Source organism: Girardinichthys multiradiatus, chromosome Y, assembly GCF_021462225.1.
Source record: "Girardinichthys multiradiatus isolate DD_20200921_A chromosome Y, DD_fGirMul_XY1, whole genome shotgun sequence".
Lineage (NCBI taxonomy): Eukaryota > Metazoa > Chordata > Actinopteri > Cyprinodontiformes > Goodeidae > Girardinichthys > Girardinichthys multiradiatus.
This window is the reverse complement of record NC_061818.1, coordinates 21,723,670-21,742,703: the sequence shown is the minus strand read 5'-3', so window position 1 is coordinate 21,742,703 and position 19,034 is coordinate 21,723,670. Positions and strand designations below refer to the sequence as shown.

The following is a 19,034-nucleotide window of genomic DNA, read 5'->3' as shown; positions in this document are numbered from 1 at the left end:
TTGTCCCGCTACAATCCCAAACTACAGTTTATTTTATTGGGATTTTATGTGATTAAGCAACATAAATAAGAACGTAACTGTGAAATGGAAAAAAAATGATACATGGTTTTCAACAATATCTAAAAAACAGTGACAGAGCTGTATTTGCAACCCATTTTCCCCTAAATCAAACAGATCTTCTTCCTGCAGAGGAAGGTGATCTGTTTAGATTGGACCAAAATTGTGTTTTTTGGCAAACATGCAGAACACTTTGTGGTAAACAATTAAAATTGCACATTAACCTGAACATAACTTTCTACAATGAAACACAGTGGTGGCAGCATCATGCTGTGGCAATGTTACTCCTCAGGAGGGTAGCTGGTCAGAGTTAATAGAAAGAAGGAGGGAGCTAAATGCAGGCCAGTCCTGGATGAAAATCTGATAGAGGATGCAAAAACTATGATGCTCACCTTCCAATAAAGCAGTGACCCTGAACATACAGCCAAACCCACAATTGAATGGTTTAGATCAAAGCATAGAATGGCCTAGTCAAAGTCTAGAGCTGAATCTTACTGAGAATCAGTGGCTAGACATTTATTAAAAGCTGTTATTGAAAGCTCTCCATCAATCTGACTGATCTTGCTCCGTCTTGCAAAGAAGATAGAATTAGGTCTCTAAATGTGCAAACGTGGTAGATACACACCCTATAATTGCAGATAAAGGTTCTCGGAGGGCCAGAGGCAAAACTAACACTGTACATCACCCTGAATTCACCATTCCCACAGCGAAACAAGGTGTTGGTAGCATCATGCTGTGGGTACACTTTTCTTTAGCAGGGACAAAGTATTGATTTGGGCATGATTGAATACAAGTACACAATACCCACTTTTCAGATTTCAATTTGAAAAAAAATGTTGAATACAATTTATCATTTTCCTTTCACTTTACAATTATGTGCTACCATTTGTTGATTCGTCACATAAAATCTCAGTAAAATATTTTGTAGTTTATGGTTGCAAGGGTTCAAGGGGTATAAATAATATATTTTTGATCCTCTGCTTTGAAGGCACCAAAAAGCAGGCACCAGCTCCACCCAAACAGCCCAGCCCATACGCTTTTCAGTCCAGTAGCCCCCTGCTGCCCAGTTCTCCCAGTCACCCACCCCTCACATCCCGTCGTCACTCCAGCAAAGATGTCATCCAAGCCCCGAGCCATCCACCGCCACAGCCTCCTCTAGCCCACCAGCCGGCGCAGGGAGGCCGCGAGTCCTCGCCCCCACCTCCAAGAACGCCCACTCCTCCCGATACTCCACCGTCATACCACACTGGATCTCTTCCTCGCCCCTCCAGGCCCACTCCAAAGCCGCGACCACGACCCAGCATGCCTCCACCACCACAGCCTGCAGCTAATGACAACGGTAATGGCGTCTGCAACTCTGCATCCAAGATCATAACAGGTAAATAAATGATTCGATAGGTACAGATGCAGAATATTCAATGCATATTTTTCATTATACACAGCAAAAAATTGTAAAAAGAAAATTGTTTATATAAATTTATCAGGCAGACATTTTTTACATGAAGTTGTCATAAGTGCAAGCTCTGTTATTAGGTCAAATGTATTAAATGCGGATTGTTATCATTCCAGATGCATGTTTATGACATTTGCCTCATAAAGGTAGCTGAATGTGTGAGATTTTACAAGTTGCTTAAGTTTTTCTGGCATTTTTATTAAATCATTCTTCTTTTGGTTCAAGTTGAAGCGGAGAAAACATCTCCAGCCATGTTTTTCTTTGTGACAGTGTTTCAGCGTCTAAATAGTTTTTTTCCCCCTCTGCTCGTCTGCCAATAACCATCTATAACTTCCTCTTAAGGCGCTGCTTTATTTAGATTTCTGGCTTCTTCTGGTTTCACTTTCTCGATTTGTGTCACACTGAATAGGACTGTGGTGATCTAAAGCATGACAAGAAATGTGTGTAAACATTGCAGATGTCTGAGCTGCCAGCCTGCCTGTAAGATGAGATTTGCCGGGCAGGTGATGGTAAGGTTCCCATTGGCTGGTGTCTTGGACCTTTTTGCTGCTTCATGTTTGTGCGTCTGTATGGAAAAACAACTAGAGCTCCATTGAATGTCTAATTCATGTAACATAGATGGATACAAGTGCATCTCAATAAATTATGTTATCATTCAAAGGTTGATTTGTTTCAGCAAATAAATGTAAATACTGAAACTCATGTAGATGTTTCATTGTTTACATTTTGAAAGATATGGCTTACAGTCAGTGAAAACACAAAATAATGTTTCTCGTAAAACCAAAATATAACATAAGACCATAGAAAAGGATTCTCTGTCTATTTTCGAAAAGATTTTTGATGAACAATTCTCTCAGGGGTTTCAGTTATCCCTGTTGCGTATGCAATTTTTCCACAACACTTTTTTCCTTCCACTCAACTTTCCATTGATATGCTTGAACATAGCACTCTGAGGACCTAACTTCTTTAACAATGACCTTTTTGAGGTGTCAGTGACTTTCTTCTTCTTTAATCTGATTTACCAACACAAAGAGGTGCATTATTGTGAAGAGGAAGGAAAAAGGTTTAATCGTTCACCATTCATACTTTTGTAATCATTCAAAAGTATGAATGGTGCAAAAATGTCTAAAAACGGAACTTTTGTCCTGCTTCTGAAATGCTGATTGTGGCAGAAAACTAATACTGTAAATCACTTTGATCAGACCGTACACACAGGGAAATACGGTGGTGGCAGCATCATGCTGTGGGAATGCTTTTTAGCTGGTATAGGAAGCTCTTCAGAGTTCATGAGAAGATGGGTGGTGGTAAATACAGAGGAATATCCAAAGAAAGGATTGAGCTGCAAAAGACTTGAGGCTTTGTAAAGTAGAGTGGGCCAAAATTTCAGTCTCCAGATGCCGAAAGTAAATAACACTAATTAGAAGAGGAATCTTTTGATGATATTCTAATTTATGAAGATGCACATGTATGTTTATGTCTGAAGGCATGTTTTTGTCCATTTGTCTGTTCCTAATACACTTGCATTTAGGTATAGATTGAACTGCTTTGCTGTGATGACTAAACATGCTTCTAAACAGGTTTAAACTGTTTATTTTCCGTGGTCAATGGTTTTGCACAGATCTATGCAACGTTTTTTATTGCATTTACAGATTAACACACCAAGGAAACTCATAAAAACCTTTAACAATGATTAGAAGTATTGATGATGTTTGCATTGCAGAGGAGTCCTTGGTGTCTTAAAGAATGTGGCGTTTGCAGTGGTGTGCATGTGCAGCTGTTTGCTGCTTATTTCATGATGTGTTTGGTGATTGTTTTTTTTTTTTTTTACAGATAGAAACCTGGTTATAAAGAAGATCGGAAAAGCTTTTGTCCCTCAGGTGATCGAGGAGCAACAAGTGATGGGTTTTGCTGGTCAAGAGCCCACCTCCACCCCGACCCTGCACCTAAACCGTCACATCGAGACAGAGAATACTGCTCTGTAAAAGATGCTCTAGCTTTTATTGTTAATTTAAGCCTCGTTATACAATAGGGGGATTAAACCACAAAACCCCTGTGCAGCCATCACATTGAACTCATTTTGCTGTATGATATGCTGAGTGTTTAGAGACTGGATTGCAGAGCCAAAGCTTAAAGGACCTCATTTATATAGCAACTTAACTATGTCAGTTTCTTTTGGAGACGAGCATCGGAGTGCGGTTTTAGCTTCCATACCTTTTAACCTGCAAGGTATGGATGAGAAGGTTTGAATTCAAACTGCTGCCTATTTATCATAAAACTAAACTGCATTTTCACTTTCCAGGGTTTCATCTTACCTGTGTCAGTGTAATGTTCAGACTCAGCAGGAAGGTATTAAGACATGGCTAAAGACCTAAAGATCATTATAACTTCTTTAGCACATTAAAAGTTGCAGTGACCAAATACTTTTCGGGAAGGGTGCAATAAGATATGCAGTTGTCTTCCGCTAAAGGCCTGTTCAGAGCATGTTGCTGCGGTTTCAGGCAATTTTACAGAGATATCTTGAGTAATACAACAGGGTGCAGTTTGATTTTCTCATTTTTAAATCAAGATTTTATTTCATGTCCCCTAAGCTGATTTTTAAAAGGAAAAGTCCTACTTAATGCTTCAACATTTGATTTTATTGTTAAAAGGGACAATCTTTTTCCATTTGTAACTAATTACTCTTACACCAAAATCAAAGCTTCGACCAAATACTGGAGAACAATTAAAATCCTTTTTTGAGTATGATTTTTACTATGAGTTTTCTTGTCTTTTCTGCATCGTAGCTGTTCATAATTAAAGAGTTTTATACACAATTTTGACCATAATTTTAAGAAGTTTCTCAATTTTTGCAACTATAGATACTTTCCCAGTAAAACATATTATTTTTAAAACAAGATTAAAAATAATACAAAGCATTTTAGAAGCTTAATTGAACTATCTGGGGGTTTTTTAAACTCCAGGTACCATAAAACATTTAAATCTGTCCATAAGGTATACATGTAGTATTTGTACCACTGCAAATATTTTCACATTGTGTCACAACATGACCACAAGGTTTAATGTATTTTTATGGAGACTGTGGCTGAATGGGAAGAGCAAGTTGTGGGTTTGATTCCAGCTTGCTACCCCTGTTTGCAGACCAAACCCATGTATTGGTGGATGAACGTGTGCGCTTGTTAGAGTGTAATGTGGCTCTGGTGTACAGACATCGCTTCAGGTGGTCGGTATGACTGGAAAATGCTTTAAAAGTTAAGTCCATTCGCCGTACACCAACACAAGAGAACATGATTATGAAAAAATTATGCAAGGGTTTCATTTTATTTATTTTGTTTGCACAAATTAACATCTGAAAACTCAATCTGCATCTTATGCGACTAGAGACTGAAGGTCTTGTCCACTCTTTCCCCGCATTTGTGTCCATCATTCCATAGCTTCCCTGTGCTTGCTGGAATAAAAAGGATTCCCACAGTATTATGTTGCCACTGCCATGTTTCCCCATGGGGCTAGTCAGTGTTAGTTGTGCCATACTCTTCATTGTCAGGTGATGGATTAAACGGTGCTCCATGAGATGTTCAAGGCTAATCTAACCCTGCTTTAAACCTCTCCACAACTTTAAGCCTCGCCTCCTTCCATGGTCTTCATAATGCTGTTAGTTCTCTAATGTTCTCTATCTCACCTCTGAGGCCTTCACAGAATATCTGGGTTTATATTGAGATTAAATTACATACAGTTATGTTTTGTTTGCTAATTTGCCAACTTCTGAAGGCAGTTGGTTGCACTGGATTTAATTTAGGGGTATCTGAGTAAGGGGAATAGAAATACATGCCAAACTAACATTTTCCCTCTACTTCAAAATGATCTATTGCATAAAGCTCCTTATATAGAATGCATTGGCCTTTGTGGCTGCAACTTGAAAAAGTCTCAGGGGTAGGAATACTTTCATAAGGAATTGCATAGAGTTCTGCCCATCAAGCCCAGTAACCGATGATGAAGACGGTTACAGAGAGGCAAATGATGAGGTTGCTGTTGACAAGGTGCCGCAGATTTGGCTTTTCATCCAGAGTGCAGATGATCTGCTTGGGGGCAGGAGGAGTCACAGTGTTGCTGTCCGCCTCCTGTCGCCTCTCCATCCCACACAACCAGTAGATGGCGGATATGAACCTGGACTGACTGGGAGCGCTGGACACAGATGAAGCAGAGTCTGCCAAGGTCAGTGAAAAATATGGAAAAAAACTGAATAAGCCAGTTGGAAAGGAGAAGTGTCAAGATATGCAGCAGAGACAGACTTCTCCTTTGATGGCCAGCTTGTCCATTTCTGCTCTCTGCGTCTCCTCCTGTATGTCTCTGCTCCACTGGGATCACCTGCTCTTTTGGCTTCACTGGATCAAACCTTGTGTACCAAGTGAGATGACTTATCTGTTTAAAAAGTAAAGCAGTGAGAACTTATGTCACTGCTGGAGTCTGCTTCAACATGTATCCTAACACATTATTGACACCTAGTGGCGCTGCGGGTAAATTTAATAATTTTATTTCTGTATGGGTGTAAACAAAGAGAACCAGCAGAGAAAAGGTTAGACTGCAGCGTCACCTGTTCTGGAGTGGGTTCCTCAGTAGCCAGACTGACTACAACCACCACACCCAGGGTGATGAATGACAGCAGCATAGAGAAGTAGAGGTAATGGACGTATTTTAGCACGCTGGGCCTGTCGTCCTCTTCAAAGCACAGTGGTGCAGGGTAGATGAAGTCCAACAACATGCGTATGCAGCCCACAGTGAGACCAATGGCGAGACCCCAGAATGCACCCTGCATGACAGAACATCCTACTATAAGCACAATACATCAGAAGGGCTCAGTTGTAAATGCACTCTGAAGCTGTAGCTCCTCACTTTCTCATCAGTCCTCTTCCAGAAGCAGCCCATGAGGAAGATAATGCTCACAGGAGGCTGCAGGTAGGTGCTAATGGACTGGATGTAGATGAAGAGCTGGCCTCCTTGACTAGCCTGGACAATAGGAATCCAGAGCACTGATACCGCCACCAGGACGAGCACAAACACCCTGCAGCGTGCACACACAGTTTAAAGATTTAAATGCTAAGTAATGCAGCTCAGGTCTGTGAGGGTGACATGATGACTCAATATGTAAAATATCAGCATCACTAGATGCTTTGTTGTTAAACTCAATTGATAAAGATTAATGTGGAAACAGTTGGAAAAGTCATTACTTTGGGAGTACAGTACCATGCATTAGTATTCAAACAATTTTACTTTTATTACATCAAAACCCCAAATTACTATTTATTTTATTGGGATTTTAGACAAAGCACTGCATAAAAATGGTTTTCAAATTATTTTACAAACAGAAATCTAAAAAAGATAAAGTGTCACTTATTCAATACTTTGTTAAACCTCCTTTGGCTGCCATTACCACTGCAAGTATTGATTCTTCTTTGCAAAACAGCTCACACTCACACACAGATTGGATGGAGAAAGTCTTTGAACATCCATTTTCAAGTTTTGCCCCAGATACGTAATTAAATTTAGGTCTGCACTTGAACTAGGCCATTCTAATACATGGACATGCTTTAATCAAAACAATTTTGTTGTATCTGTGGCTGTTTGGGGCTGCTAATGGGTGAACTTCTGCCCCAGTTTTTGGTCTTCTGCGGCCACCACGAGGATTGCCCTGTATTTAGCTCCATACAACGTCCCAACTAACTAACAACTGTGACCAGCCTCTTTGTGCCTGCTGATGAAACGCATGCCCAAAGCATCTTGCTGCCTCACCATGTTTCACAGTAAGGATGTGTTCAGGGTGATGTGCAGTTTTATTTTTGTCTGTGACATGTGGTTTCATGTAGACACAAACAAAGTTACATTTTGATCTTATCTGACCAGAGCACATTCTTCCTCATTTTTTCTTTATCTCCTTTAGTCTTTGTGGCAAACTTTAAACATAACTTCTGATGGCTTTCTTTAAACAATGCCATCCTCCTTGCCCAGTGGGTCAATGCCAATTTTACCAAATGCATGACTAATAGCTGTAATTCTCCCATAAGAGTTGACTAATTAAAAAAGTTCTGAGGAGAATTTGTTGCAATGCATTTTATTTAGGGGTATCAGAGTAAAAGGGACCACACTTATCAGATTTTAGTACATTTTAATAGTAGTTTCTTTTCAGAAATTAGTAAAAAAAAACTACTTTGTATTGGTTTATAGAAAAGTAGAATACACACTTTACAATAAAGAGAATACATTGTGGATTAAGACTTAGATGGTCAAATTGAAAGTAAAAAAAACAAACATATTCTTTGTTAAAAATACTGCCTAGTTTGTACCATATTTACAAAAATCACCAACATCCTTTTAAATCTATTCATACTGTGAGTTTCTGTACTTTGTGCTGGTGCTAAAATGAGTCATACCTCCCAACAATCATGAGCTCCCATTCAGAAGCATGAGATCTGAAGCTCTTCCATAAATCCATGGTGAAAATGGTACTAGAGCTGTTGAAGATGGATGTCAGAGATGACATGAGAGCAGCAATCATCACAGCCATCATGAGACCTCGCAGCCCTGAGAAGGAAGAGTTGCAAGTAGTTGACTGTGTTTGCAATGTTTACATTAACATTGACATCAGAACCAGTGTCTCACCTGCAGGCAGAAGCTCCATAACCAGATTGGCATAAGCAATGTCTGAACATCCCACTGAATTCCCACAAATCTGTTTGCACAGGTCAGGGTCTGCACACGCCACTTCATCTATACAAAATTTATCATACAGTGAACAAGAAGAATACAAACTGAAACAACGTGACTGATCCCATAAATCCTATTCTGTACCTGTGTAGAGGATCCTGCTGATCATCCCAGGGAGCATGATGGCAAAGAAAGGCAGAACTTTCAGGTACGCAGCCAGGAGCGACCCACCCTTAGCGTGGGTCAAAGTCTTTGCAGCCAGAGAGCGCTGCACAATCACCTGCAGAGAACCAAGGAAGACTCTCAGTTTCCAGGTTGTGGTGAATGGGTAACTAAGATCCTCATTGAGACACTTTATTTAGAGTAAACCAGAATGGGTACAGTGATCCTATAACTCACTGTTGTCACTTAACTGATAAGACAGTAAATGATCAGTTAAACTACCCGTGTATTCTTCTCTTAATCACTGTTACTGTGAAGTGGTACATTTTTGAACAGCAAAATATGCCAACAAGTTTTTCAGAAGAACTCTGAGAAAGGCTAAATCTAAGGGTAAAATATGGACCTTTCAAAGACTCGTCATGGTCAGCGTGTAATTTTCATACCCATTTTAAAAGATGAACAAATTAATTTAAATTAACAGGATAAAACTTGTTCTGATAATCCAAATTTTACATATAGTTCCAATCTTTTCTGATTTGGTTCTAGACATTGACTTGCAAAAGTCTTCAAACATTCAAACTTCATTACAACCACAAACTGCAATGTATTTTATTGGGATTTAATAAGATAAACCAACACAAAGCGGTGCACAGAAAAAGGAATAAGATGAATGCTTTTTAAACTTTGTTACAAATAAAAATCTGAGAAGTTCCGTACATTCATCTCGCTTGCAATTAATACCCCTAAAACAAATCTAGTGCAACTGATGCCTTCAGAGGTCACCTAATCAGCAAACAGAGTCCGCCTGTGTGGGATTGAATCTCAGTGTTAATGTAGCTATGCTGTGAAGCCCTCAGAGGTTTGTTAAAGAACATCAGTGAACAAACAGCATCATTAAGGCCAGGGAAAAAGTTGTGGAGAAACTCAAAGTATGATTAGGTTATAAAAATCAGTAGACACAATACGTATTAGTCATGTACTCAACAAATCTATATGAAAGAGGTAAAAGCTATACGAAGTCCTACTTGCAGTTTTCCACAAGCCAAAAAATACTTGGAAGAAGGTGGTGCTACCTGATAAAACTAAAACTGAAAATGTCTGGCCTATATGCATAATGCTGTTTGGCAACATCATACGTACAACGAAAGATGATGGTAGTAGTATCATGCTGTGGGAATCTGTTACTTCTACAGGGACAGGGAAGTGGGTCAGAGTTGATGGGAAGATGGATAAAGATAAATGAAGAGGAATCCTGGTTACAGTCCTGGTTTAAAAATTGTTACAAGATGCAATATACTTAAAACAGAGGTGAAGGTTCACCTTCCACAATGAACCTAAACATACCGCCAGAACTACAATAGAAAGGCTTATACCAAAGCATTCAGGTGCTTAAATGATCCAGTCAAAGTCCAGACCTAAAGCTAATTGAAAATATATGGCAAGACTTTAAAATTTGTGTTTATGGAGTCTGTCCTTGAGTTTGACCTATTTTTCAAAAAAGAATGGACAGAAATTTCATTCTCTAAATGTGTAAAGCTGGTGGTAGGCGTACCCCAGGAGCTGGAGCTGTAATTAAAGAGACACAGTATTCACTCAGGGGGACTTAAGACAAATGCAAGTCGCACTTTCAGATTTTTTGGTGTAAAACATTTTGAAAACTATGCATCATTTTAATTCCCATTCCCATTTATGCTACTTTGTGTTGAGATCATATTAAACACAGTATGTTAAAAGGTGAAAAAGTTCAAGACCTATACATATTTTGCAAGGAACCATATGCTGGAATAGTTCCCAAAAACATTTTTTTTTATTGTAGTACCTGATCAGAACACCAATACCACATGGAGGGAATGGACATGCCAACAATAACGCCAGGCCAGGGTAGGTCTGAGTTCACCGGGTCTCTAAATATGTGAAAGGAATCATCTCGAGAGATGCCACAGGTCGAGATAGGTACACGAACTGAGGGAATGGCAGTGAAATACCCCTCCATCAGAGCATCCCAACCTCCAACCTCAGCAAAACCTCAGAGCGGAGAAAAAAAAAAGAGAGTTGGACAAAGACGGAAACAAAATGCAGAAGGCGGAAAAGTGACATGGTCAGTGACTTACTGAAGCCCATGAGGGTGAGCGCTCCTGCCAGCATGATTGCAGTTTGAGCTGCATCAGTGTAGATAACTGCAGCAAGACCACCTGCAACACAACACAAGGCTCATAAAGCACCTTTAGCAGCTGGTGAATAAACAGAAGCTGCAACACATGGGACCCCTATGTGCAAATCAACAATACATTTCACACAATGTAGTTGATGGAGGGGAAAACATCACCTGCTACAGTGTAGAGAGCTGACACTGCTAGCAGCAGCACCACGGCCAGGTAGATATTCCATTTTAAAGCAAGCTGGATGAACACAGCACCTGCATACATGTCCACCTGACCACAACACATGATTTGACAATACATTCAGGTTTATACAATTTCTCACCAAAACACAGAAAGTCCTGCTGGATTTGGGCCATACCGATATTTTTGTAAAGATGTAAATAAACAGGGACAAGACTGCTATAAATAACTGCGTTCTTCTTCCGCCGAAGCGCTTCTGCAAATATTCTGGCATGGTTGTCACCTGCAGAGGAGAGAGTCTTGGAAATTACTCTCACAATGCAAGAGTTCACTCCTGTTTGTGTGCAAAACTCACCCCAGAGGAGATATAAATGGGAAGGAAGAGCCATCCGAGCAGCAACACCATAAACATTCCCTGTTTGTTTTTAACAAATATAAAGACATAAAATGAATTTTAACTCCCATTTTCTTTATAACATTAAATACTATGTCTTACGTTCCATTCATAGGCTATTGCCCCGATTCCTGCAGCGGCTCCTGACCCAGCCAGACCGATGAAATGTCCACTGCCAATGTTACTGGCAAAGAGTGAAGCTCCCACCTAAATATAGACGAGGAAATTGGGATCTAGATCAACCCGGTCGGTTTCTTTCAAGAGGAAAACAGTTCGTCTCTACTGGTGATTAAGGAAAACTATGTTATATGAGGGATTTAACCTTCTGCTACTCATTTTTTAAATCACAAAATCAGTCATAGATCTTTTTTCTTCCTACAAAGATTTGATGGTAATTTCCTTACTGGCCACCAGGTCATACTCTTCCCAGCTAAGAAGTATCCATCCACCGTGCTGCGCTTTGTCCTCCACATGGACTAATTAAATAAAAGAAAGAAGATTGTTTAGAGCAAGTCACGATGAAATCATGTTCTCTAACTAAGTTACACAGGTGCACAGTTTAATCTGAAACATTATACCAGAATCAACCTATATTACTCACATTTTGTCACTTTGTGATTTTTACACCATTAACTTTGTCCTGAAGAACTGAGAACTAATTATGTTTTTGTTTTTTTTTATAATGTTACAAGTGGATGAAACTGAGGTGTTAAGATCGCTGGGCGCTGCCTTGTACTTTAACATGTTTTAGGATAAAATATTTCTAATACTATAAAACATTTCTTTAAGAAAATAAACCCCATCAGTGTCTTTTAATGTATTGCAACTGGCTTGTAGAAGCTAAGATGGATTTTATTTTATTTATGAAAACCCTGTTCAATTCTGCAGCAGAATGTGTGATCATGTCCAAAGTGCATACTGTGTATTTTTTGTACGAAGACTGCTTTGTTGTTGGTTTATTTCCCTGTCATTCCAAAGATAATTTAAAATGTAAATCCTGCACTGGTAATTTCACCTATACATAACTCATGATTAAAATAAAACTGGATGTCAGTAAATAAAGTAATTCATAATTATTGAAATACATCCATAATTTAAGAACAGCATCGTTTATTTATTAAATGTGAAATTCAATTAATATAAATTTAAGATTTTCTTTATATGTTAAAACATTATGCTTTATATAATGCACTGAAAGATTATATAATAATCATAATATTAATATCAACCTATTTAATTATAGGACATTTATTAAATCATATACTTAATAAATTAAGTATTGTTTCCACAGATGTAAGTAATGTTTTTATTATTTTTAAAGGTTTTTACTGAAATATAAAAAGTTTATAAAAAATTTTATTCTATTAAAAGAAAAACAAAAAGCACCTATTATCGAATCCTGAATCATGTACATAAGCTATTAAGACATAATTTCTTATTTCATCCATGTTTTGGTCATTTTTTTCCCTTTTATCTGTGTCAAATGAACAGACAGCCCAACACGTGACCTCACACAGCTCAAAGACTGATAAGGAGGAAGTTGGAGGCTGCAAAGGATTGTCTCGGAAAAAACACTCTACTGATAAAACAACAGAAGTTCCTGATTTAACAACAAAAACTAGAATCTTAACCTTTTTGATATAGCAAAAATAGCAAAAAGCCAAAAAAAAACTTATGTATGTGGTATATTATTATTTTTAAGCCATTTATTGCTCATAGCAATGTAAATCCCTTTTTTCAGCATTGAAAAATAACTTTTTTTACTCATTTAAAGTATTTGTGGTATTGCTCTTCTTACCAAGAAACAAACAGCCAGCACCAGCAGAAAGTATACTACCGGGACCACAATATCCACAGTGACCAGGGTGTTGCTCCCAAAAGAGGGCTTCTGAGTTGGGGGCATGTTGGTTGTTGGTGCTCCATCACCAGCTGCATATTTGTAGGTCATCTGAAAAGCAGAACATGAAGCAAAAGTTATTTCATGCTGAGAACGAAGAAGAAAATCTGCTCAGCTCAACCAGAAAAGGAGATTTCCATTACATTTTTCCAAGTATTGCCCTATTCTACATCTATAGATGTAAGGCACTTGTTTTATTTGCCATTTACATTTGATATTTATAATACCGTTATGTGCTTTAACACATTTCTTAATGCAGTCATCACAGTTATCTCATTTTTGGACCCTTCTTGCAGATTTATGCCATAAAAGCAAACATCAACTTTAATCATAGCAGCTATCAGAGTGAAATCAGCAGCTGCAGAAGAACCTACAACACAGTCTTTAAACTACAGAGTGTGAGAGTTTGTAATGTTAAATAAACTCACCTTTTAGTAACTTGTCCTGCAGAGTCTCATACCACCTGGGCTGCCTGGTGCCCAAACAATACGGCATCAATAACCCGAAGATAATCCCAGTAACCTGACTTTGTCTTGAAACCATTTCCACACATCACCAGGTTCAAACTCCACTTTACCCACATGCACAACAAGGTTTAGTTAAAATGTAAGAGATTTATTACACTTCACAGGGAGGCGTGTAAAAGAGAGCTTCCTCATGTCGGTAAATGACTGATTGATTGCTACAAGAGGTTTGAATTCATTGAAACTACTCACGAGACGAAGTAAAAGCAGAACAGTGGAATGGCTGTTTGAGTTCATGTTAGTAGTGATCAGAAAAGAGACTTGCAGGCACAAAAAAGTACTGTTTATATCAGATTCTGCAGACACACAGCTTGCAGTGATGGAATAAGCCACGTAAGCAGCAGCTGTAAAGAAACAAACAGATTCACAAAAAAACATTGGAGAATATAGTAACACAAGCATATTATGTGTTTGATGTTATAAACCAGTCTATTCTCTTTGGTGCAACACAAAGTATTTCTAGAAAAATCAAACAAAAGCATTCATTGAACTCTTTATATTTGTCTGAATTTATTTCTCACAATAGAAAATACAGATGTAATATTGTATAGATGATAAATGGAGAGCAGTGCTTTAGATATAACATTCTGTCACTTAAGCAAAAAACAGCACATATTATATCACTTGAAAACAGTGCTTATAGTGGTTTAAACATTTTTTTAGCAACTGCACTTCAAACAGTAAAAACTACAGTATGCATTTATATACAGGACCTTGCAAATATATTCATCGACCTTGAAGTTTTTACATTTACCTCATTGTTTTTACATTACAGCAACAACCTTAAATATATTTCTTGGTCCTCAAACCCTCAGTCGGTCGTGGCAGATGGCCGCTCACACTGAGCCTGGTTCTGCTTGAGATTTCTTCCTGTTAAAAGGGAGTTTTTCCTCTCCACTGTCGCTACATGCATGCTCAGTATGAGGGATTGCTGCAAAGTCAACGCCAGTGACTGTCCACTGTCTCTACATGCTCATCCAGGAGGAGTGAATGCTGCAAGTCACTGACTGGATGCAATCTGCTGTGTTTCCTTAGATAGAAAAACCTTTTAACCAATTTGAATGATAAACTGAATCTGTCTGCACTGTTTGATAGTTAGGATTAATTGGATTGTATGCACCTGACTTGAAATCTGTATGATTCGATCGAATTGACATTGTAAATTGCCTTGAGACGACCTGTGTTGTGAATTGGCGCTATATAAATTAAGCTGAATTGAATCGAATTATTTAATTTGTTCTTTTCTTTCTACTTCACAGTAATGAATTACCTCGTGTTGGTCTGTCACATAAAATCCCAATAATATACATCAAGGTTTGTGATTGTAGTTTGACAAAATGGGAAAAAGCTCCATAGGGGTGTGAATACTTTTGCAAGGCACTGTAGTTATCTTTAATATTAAGGTAAATCTGTTTCTCTATAAACTAAAGAGCATCGCGGTCCTCTCATTGGATTATTGCTACACTCGGCCCAGAAACGCATTAAAAGCCAGTTAAATACAACAGAAATACAGAAATGTACGAATAATGAAAAAACAAAAACGGAGCTACAGGTTGTAGCATATACATCATTTACACAGTCTCATTCTGCAGTTACCACACAATACATCTCTGTTACACTTTAATAAGTATCTAACAGTGGAGCACAGCTAAACCTTCACAAATTGCACTGCGCCCTCTTTAAGTCTCACATGATCCCACTTCTGCAATCTTCTCTCCGTTTGAAGGTTATAATTACATTATTTTCTATAAAACAAACAGCAAGCTGCAGCTTATATATGAAAGTTTTAATAGTTAGACGTATCATCCAAAAGCATACATTAGGAAAGCCTGCAGATAGTGAGACTAAGGTACACAACAGCAAGCAAAATCACCTTTAATCTGAGGAGTACAGTGCCTTGCAAAAGTATTCGGCCCCCTTGAACTGGTCAACCTCTTGCCACATTTCAGGCTTCAAACATAAATATATAAAATTCAAATTTTTTGTGAAGAATCAACAACAAGTGGGACACAATTGTGAAGTGGAATGAAATTTATTGGATGTGTCAAACTTTTTTAACAAATAAAAAACTGCAATATTATTCGGCCCCCTTGCGTTAATACTTTGTTGCGCCACCCTTTGCTGCAATTACAGCTGCAAGTCGCTTGGGGTTTGTTTCTATCAGTTTTGCACATCGAGAGACTGAAATTGTTGCCCATTCTTCCTTGGAAAACAGTTCAAGCTCAGTGAGGTTGGATGGAGAGCGTTCGTGAACAGCAGTCTTCAGCTCTTTCCACAGATTCTCGTTTGGATTCAGGTCTGGACTTTGACTTGGCCATTCCAACACCTGGATACGTTTATTTGTGAACCATTCCATTGTAGATTTGGCTTTATGTTTAGGATCATTGTTTTGTTGGAAGATAAATCTCCATCCCAGTCTCAGGTCTCTTGCAGACTCCAACAGGTTTTCTTCCAGAATGGTCCTGTATTTGGCCCCATCCATCTTCCCATCAATTTTGACCATCTTCCCTGTCCCTGCTGACGAAAAGCAGGCCCAAACCATGATGCTGCCACCACCATGTTTGACAGTGGGGATGGTGTGTTCAGGGTGATGAGCTGTGTTGCTTTTACGCCAAACATATCATTTTGCATTGTGACCAAACAGTTTGATTTTGGTTTCATCTGACCAGAGCACCTTCTTCCACATGTTTGGTGTGTCTCCCAGGTGGCTTGTGGCAAACTTTAAACGAGACTTTTTATGGATATCTTTGAGAAATGGCTTTCTTCTTGCCACTCTTCCATAAAGGCCAGATTTGTGCAACTGATTGTTGTCCTAAGGACAGACTCTCCCACCTCAGCTGTAGATCTCTGCAGTTCATCCAGAGTGATCATGGGCCTCTTGGCTGCATCTCTGATCAGTCTTCTCCTTGTTCGAGATGAAAGTTTAGAGGGACGGCTGGGTCTTGGTAGATTTGCAGTGGTCTGATACTCCTTCCATTTCAATATGATTGCTTGCACAGTGCTCCTTGGGATGTTTAAAGCTTGGAAAATCTTTTTGTATCCAAATCCAGCTTTAAACGTCTCCACAACAGTATCTCGGACCTGCCTGGTGTGTTCCTTGGTCTTCATGATGCTCTCTGTGCTTTGAACAGAACCCTGAGACTATCACAGAGCAGGTGCATTTATACAGAGACTTGATTACACACAGGTGGATTCTATTTATCATCATCAGTCATTTGGGACAACATTTGATCATTCAGACATCCTCACTGAACATCTGGAGTGAGTTTGCTGCACTGAAAGTAAAGGGGCCCGAATAATATTGCACGCCCCACTTTTCAGTTTTTTATTTGTTAAAAATGTTTGACACATCCAATAAATTTCATTCCACTTCACAATTGTGTCCCACTTGTTGTTGATTCTTCACAAAAAATTTGAATTTTATATTTTTATGTTTGAAGCCTGAAATGTGGCAAGAGGTTGAAAAGTTCAAGGGGGCCGAATACTTTCGCAAGGCACTGTATTTACTTAAGAAAACACGTAAAGAGCCTGTGGTACATTCAGTGTGGTGGGCATCTGACAAAGGTAAAGAACAAGTCAACTATTTCCACAGCTTCTGTGATTTCTGCAGAACCACATAGTGCAGTGAACAAGTCTTGATTAAAGCTCATATCTATTTGAAGATTAAATATATAAATTTGTCTTAATTAAAGATATGCTACAAGATTTTATTTTATTTTATCATTGTTGTACTGTAATACACTGATTCTTGGAGAAATAAAACTTAGACTAAAGGTATTTTACCGAGTATCTAGCTTTCAAACAGTAAAGATATGTTGAAACATAATAAGGTTATTGATCACAACACTTTTTGTTTTCTCTGCAGGATAGAACATGAACAACACTGACATTTATGGGTTCAACATAAAAAAATATTCATCGTTCAGTTTCCCTTTTTCATTTAGCTTGTGTACGCATGTTTTGCATGTTATGCATACCTCAGGTCTGTATCTGTGTGCGAAATTTTTCAAGCTCATCTGCATGTGAATGTGTGTGTTACCAGGCCTGCGGGGAGGCCATTCGAGGACTTCTGGGGCTGTTTGGGATTTCCACTGCCTGTTGATCACTGAGAGCTCTCTGCAGTGAAAAAAAAAAAATCTATCTGTTAGTTATATTAAATCATAGTATGTACAGTGCCATGAAAATAAATTTTTACCCGTTGAGCTTTTTCACATTTTGTCAGGTTGTAAACACAAACTGTAATGCATTTATGGGGGTTGTAAGTAAAATAGTGCATGGAAATCAATGATGTCTTTCAGAATATTTGAAAACAAAAATCTGAAAAGGATGCCGTGCATTTACAGGTCCTTCTCAAAATATTAGCATATTGTGATAACGATTATTATTTTCCATAATGTCATGATGAAAATTTAACATTCATATATTTTAGATTCATTGCACACTAACTGAAATATTTCAGGTCTTTTATTGTCTTAATACGGATGATTTTGGCATACAGCTCATGAAAACCCAAAATTCCTATCTCACAAAATTAGCATATTTCATCCGACCAATAAAAGAAAAGTGTTTTTAATACAAAAAACGTCAACCTTCAAATAATCATGTACAGTTATGCACTCAATACTTGGTCTGGAATCCTTTGGCAGAAATGACTGCTTCAATGCGGCGTGACATGGAGGCAATCAGCCTGTGGCACTGCTGAGGTCTTATGGAGGCCCAGGATGCTTCGATAGCGGCCTTTAGCTCATCCAGAGTGTTGGGTCTTGAGTCTCTCAACGTTCTCTTCACAATATCCCACAGATTCTCTATGGGGTTCAGGTCAGGAGAGTTGGCAGGCCAATTGAGCACAGTGATACCATGGTCAGTAAACCATTTACCAGTGGTTTTGGCACTGTGAGCAGGTGCCAGGTCGTGCTGAAAAATGAAATCTTCATCTCCATAAAGCTTTTCAGCAGATGGAAGCATGAAGTGCTCCAAAATCTCCTGATAGCTAGCTGCATTGACCCTGCCCTTGATAAAACACAGTGGACCAACACCAGCAGCTGACACGGCACCCCAGACCATCACTGACTGTGGGTACTTGACACTGGACTTCTGGCATTTTGGCATTTCCTTCTCCCCAGTCTTCCTCCAGACTCTGGCACCTTGATTTCCGAATGACATGCAGAATTTGCTTTCATCCAAAAAAAGTACTTTGGACCACTGAGCAACAGTCCAGTGCTGCTTCTCTGTAGCCCAGGTCAGGCGCTTCTGCCGCTGTTTCTGGTTCAAAAGTGGCTTGACCTGGGGAATGCGGCACCTGTAGCCCATTTCCTGCACATGCCTGTTCATGATGGCTCTGGATGTTTCTACTCCAGACTCAGTCCACTGCTTCCGCAGGTCCCCCAAGGTCTGGAATCGGCCCTTTTCCACAATCTTCCTCAGGGTCCGGTCACCTCTTCTCGTTGTGCAGCGTTTTCTGCCACACTTTTTCCTTCCCACAGACTTCCCACTGAGGTGCCTTGATACA

At 39.0% G+C, this 19,034-nt stretch overlaps 3 protein-coding genes across 6 annotated transcripts in view; 1 reads left to right on the top strand and 2 right to left on the bottom strand.

The window, feature by feature from the left end:
• Positions 1-3,672, top strand: part of LOC124864370 (rho GTPase-activating protein 17-like) — a 28,519-nt gene extending 24,847 nt beyond the window's left edge. For 3 of the 4 annotated variants that reach the window (XM_047359141.1, XM_047359138.1, XM_047359139.1), the window contains 2 exons: positions 1,046-1,435; positions 3,341-3,672. In XM_047359141.1, the coding sequence (XP_047215097.1) occupies positions 1,046-1,435; positions 3,341-3,492 (542 nt within the window). In that variant the 3' untranslated portion in view covers positions 3,493-3,672. Of the gene's footprint in view, positions 1-1,045; positions 1,436-1,967; positions 2,020-3,340 lie in introns of all 4 variants that reach the window. The other variant, XM_047359140.1, reaches the window with a different exon arrangement.
• Positions 3,673-5,179: 1,507 nt separating this feature from the next.
• Positions 5,180-13,587, bottom strand: LOC124864372 (sodium/myo-inositol cotransporter 2-like). Its single transcript, XM_047359142.1, has 15 exons — positions 13,430-13,587; positions 12,903-13,052; positions 11,509-11,580; positions 11,207-11,311; positions 11,066-11,125; positions 10,889-10,993; positions 10,695-10,800; positions 10,480-10,560; positions 10,188-10,393; positions 8,351-8,486; positions 8,162-8,269; positions 7,933-8,083; positions 6,398-6,566; positions 6,099-6,314; positions 5,180-5,926 (listed from the first exon to the last, which is right to left on the bottom strand). The coding sequence occupies exons 2-15, from the start codon at positions 13,050-13,052 to the stop codon at positions 5,564-5,566; spliced, it is 2,028 nt and encodes a 675-aa protein (XP_047215098.1). The 5' UTR covers positions 13,430-13,587; the 3' UTR covers positions 5,180-5,563.
• Positions 13,588-13,732: 145 nt separating this feature from the next.
• LOC124864143 (delphilin-like) overlaps positions 13,733-19,034 on the bottom strand; it is a 54,584-nt gene continuing 49,282 nt past the window's right edge. Inside the window, exons 22-23 of the mRNA XM_047358813.1 lie at positions 17,565-17,641; positions 13,733-13,869 (exon numbers count right to left, since the gene is read on the bottom strand). Coding sequence (XP_047214769.1) covers positions 13,815-13,869; positions 17,565-17,641 — 132 coding nt within the window. The 3' untranslated portion in view covers positions 13,733-13,814. The remainder of the gene's footprint in view (positions 13,870-17,564; positions 17,642-19,034) is intronic.

Coding starts and splice junctions, on each gene's coding strand:
- LOC124864372 (XM_047359142.1), bottom strand. CDS start 13,052: ATGACCTACAAATATGCAGCTGGTGATGGAGCACCAACAACCAACATG. Junction 11,312..11,508: donor AGAGTATGACCTGGTGGCCA/GTAAGGAAATTA, acceptor GTCTATATTTAG/GTGGGAGCTTCACTCTTTGC. Junction 10,561..10,694: donor AGCTCTCTACACTGTAGCAG/GTGATGTTTTCC, acceptor GTTGTGTTGCAG/GTGGTCTTGCTGCAGTTATC.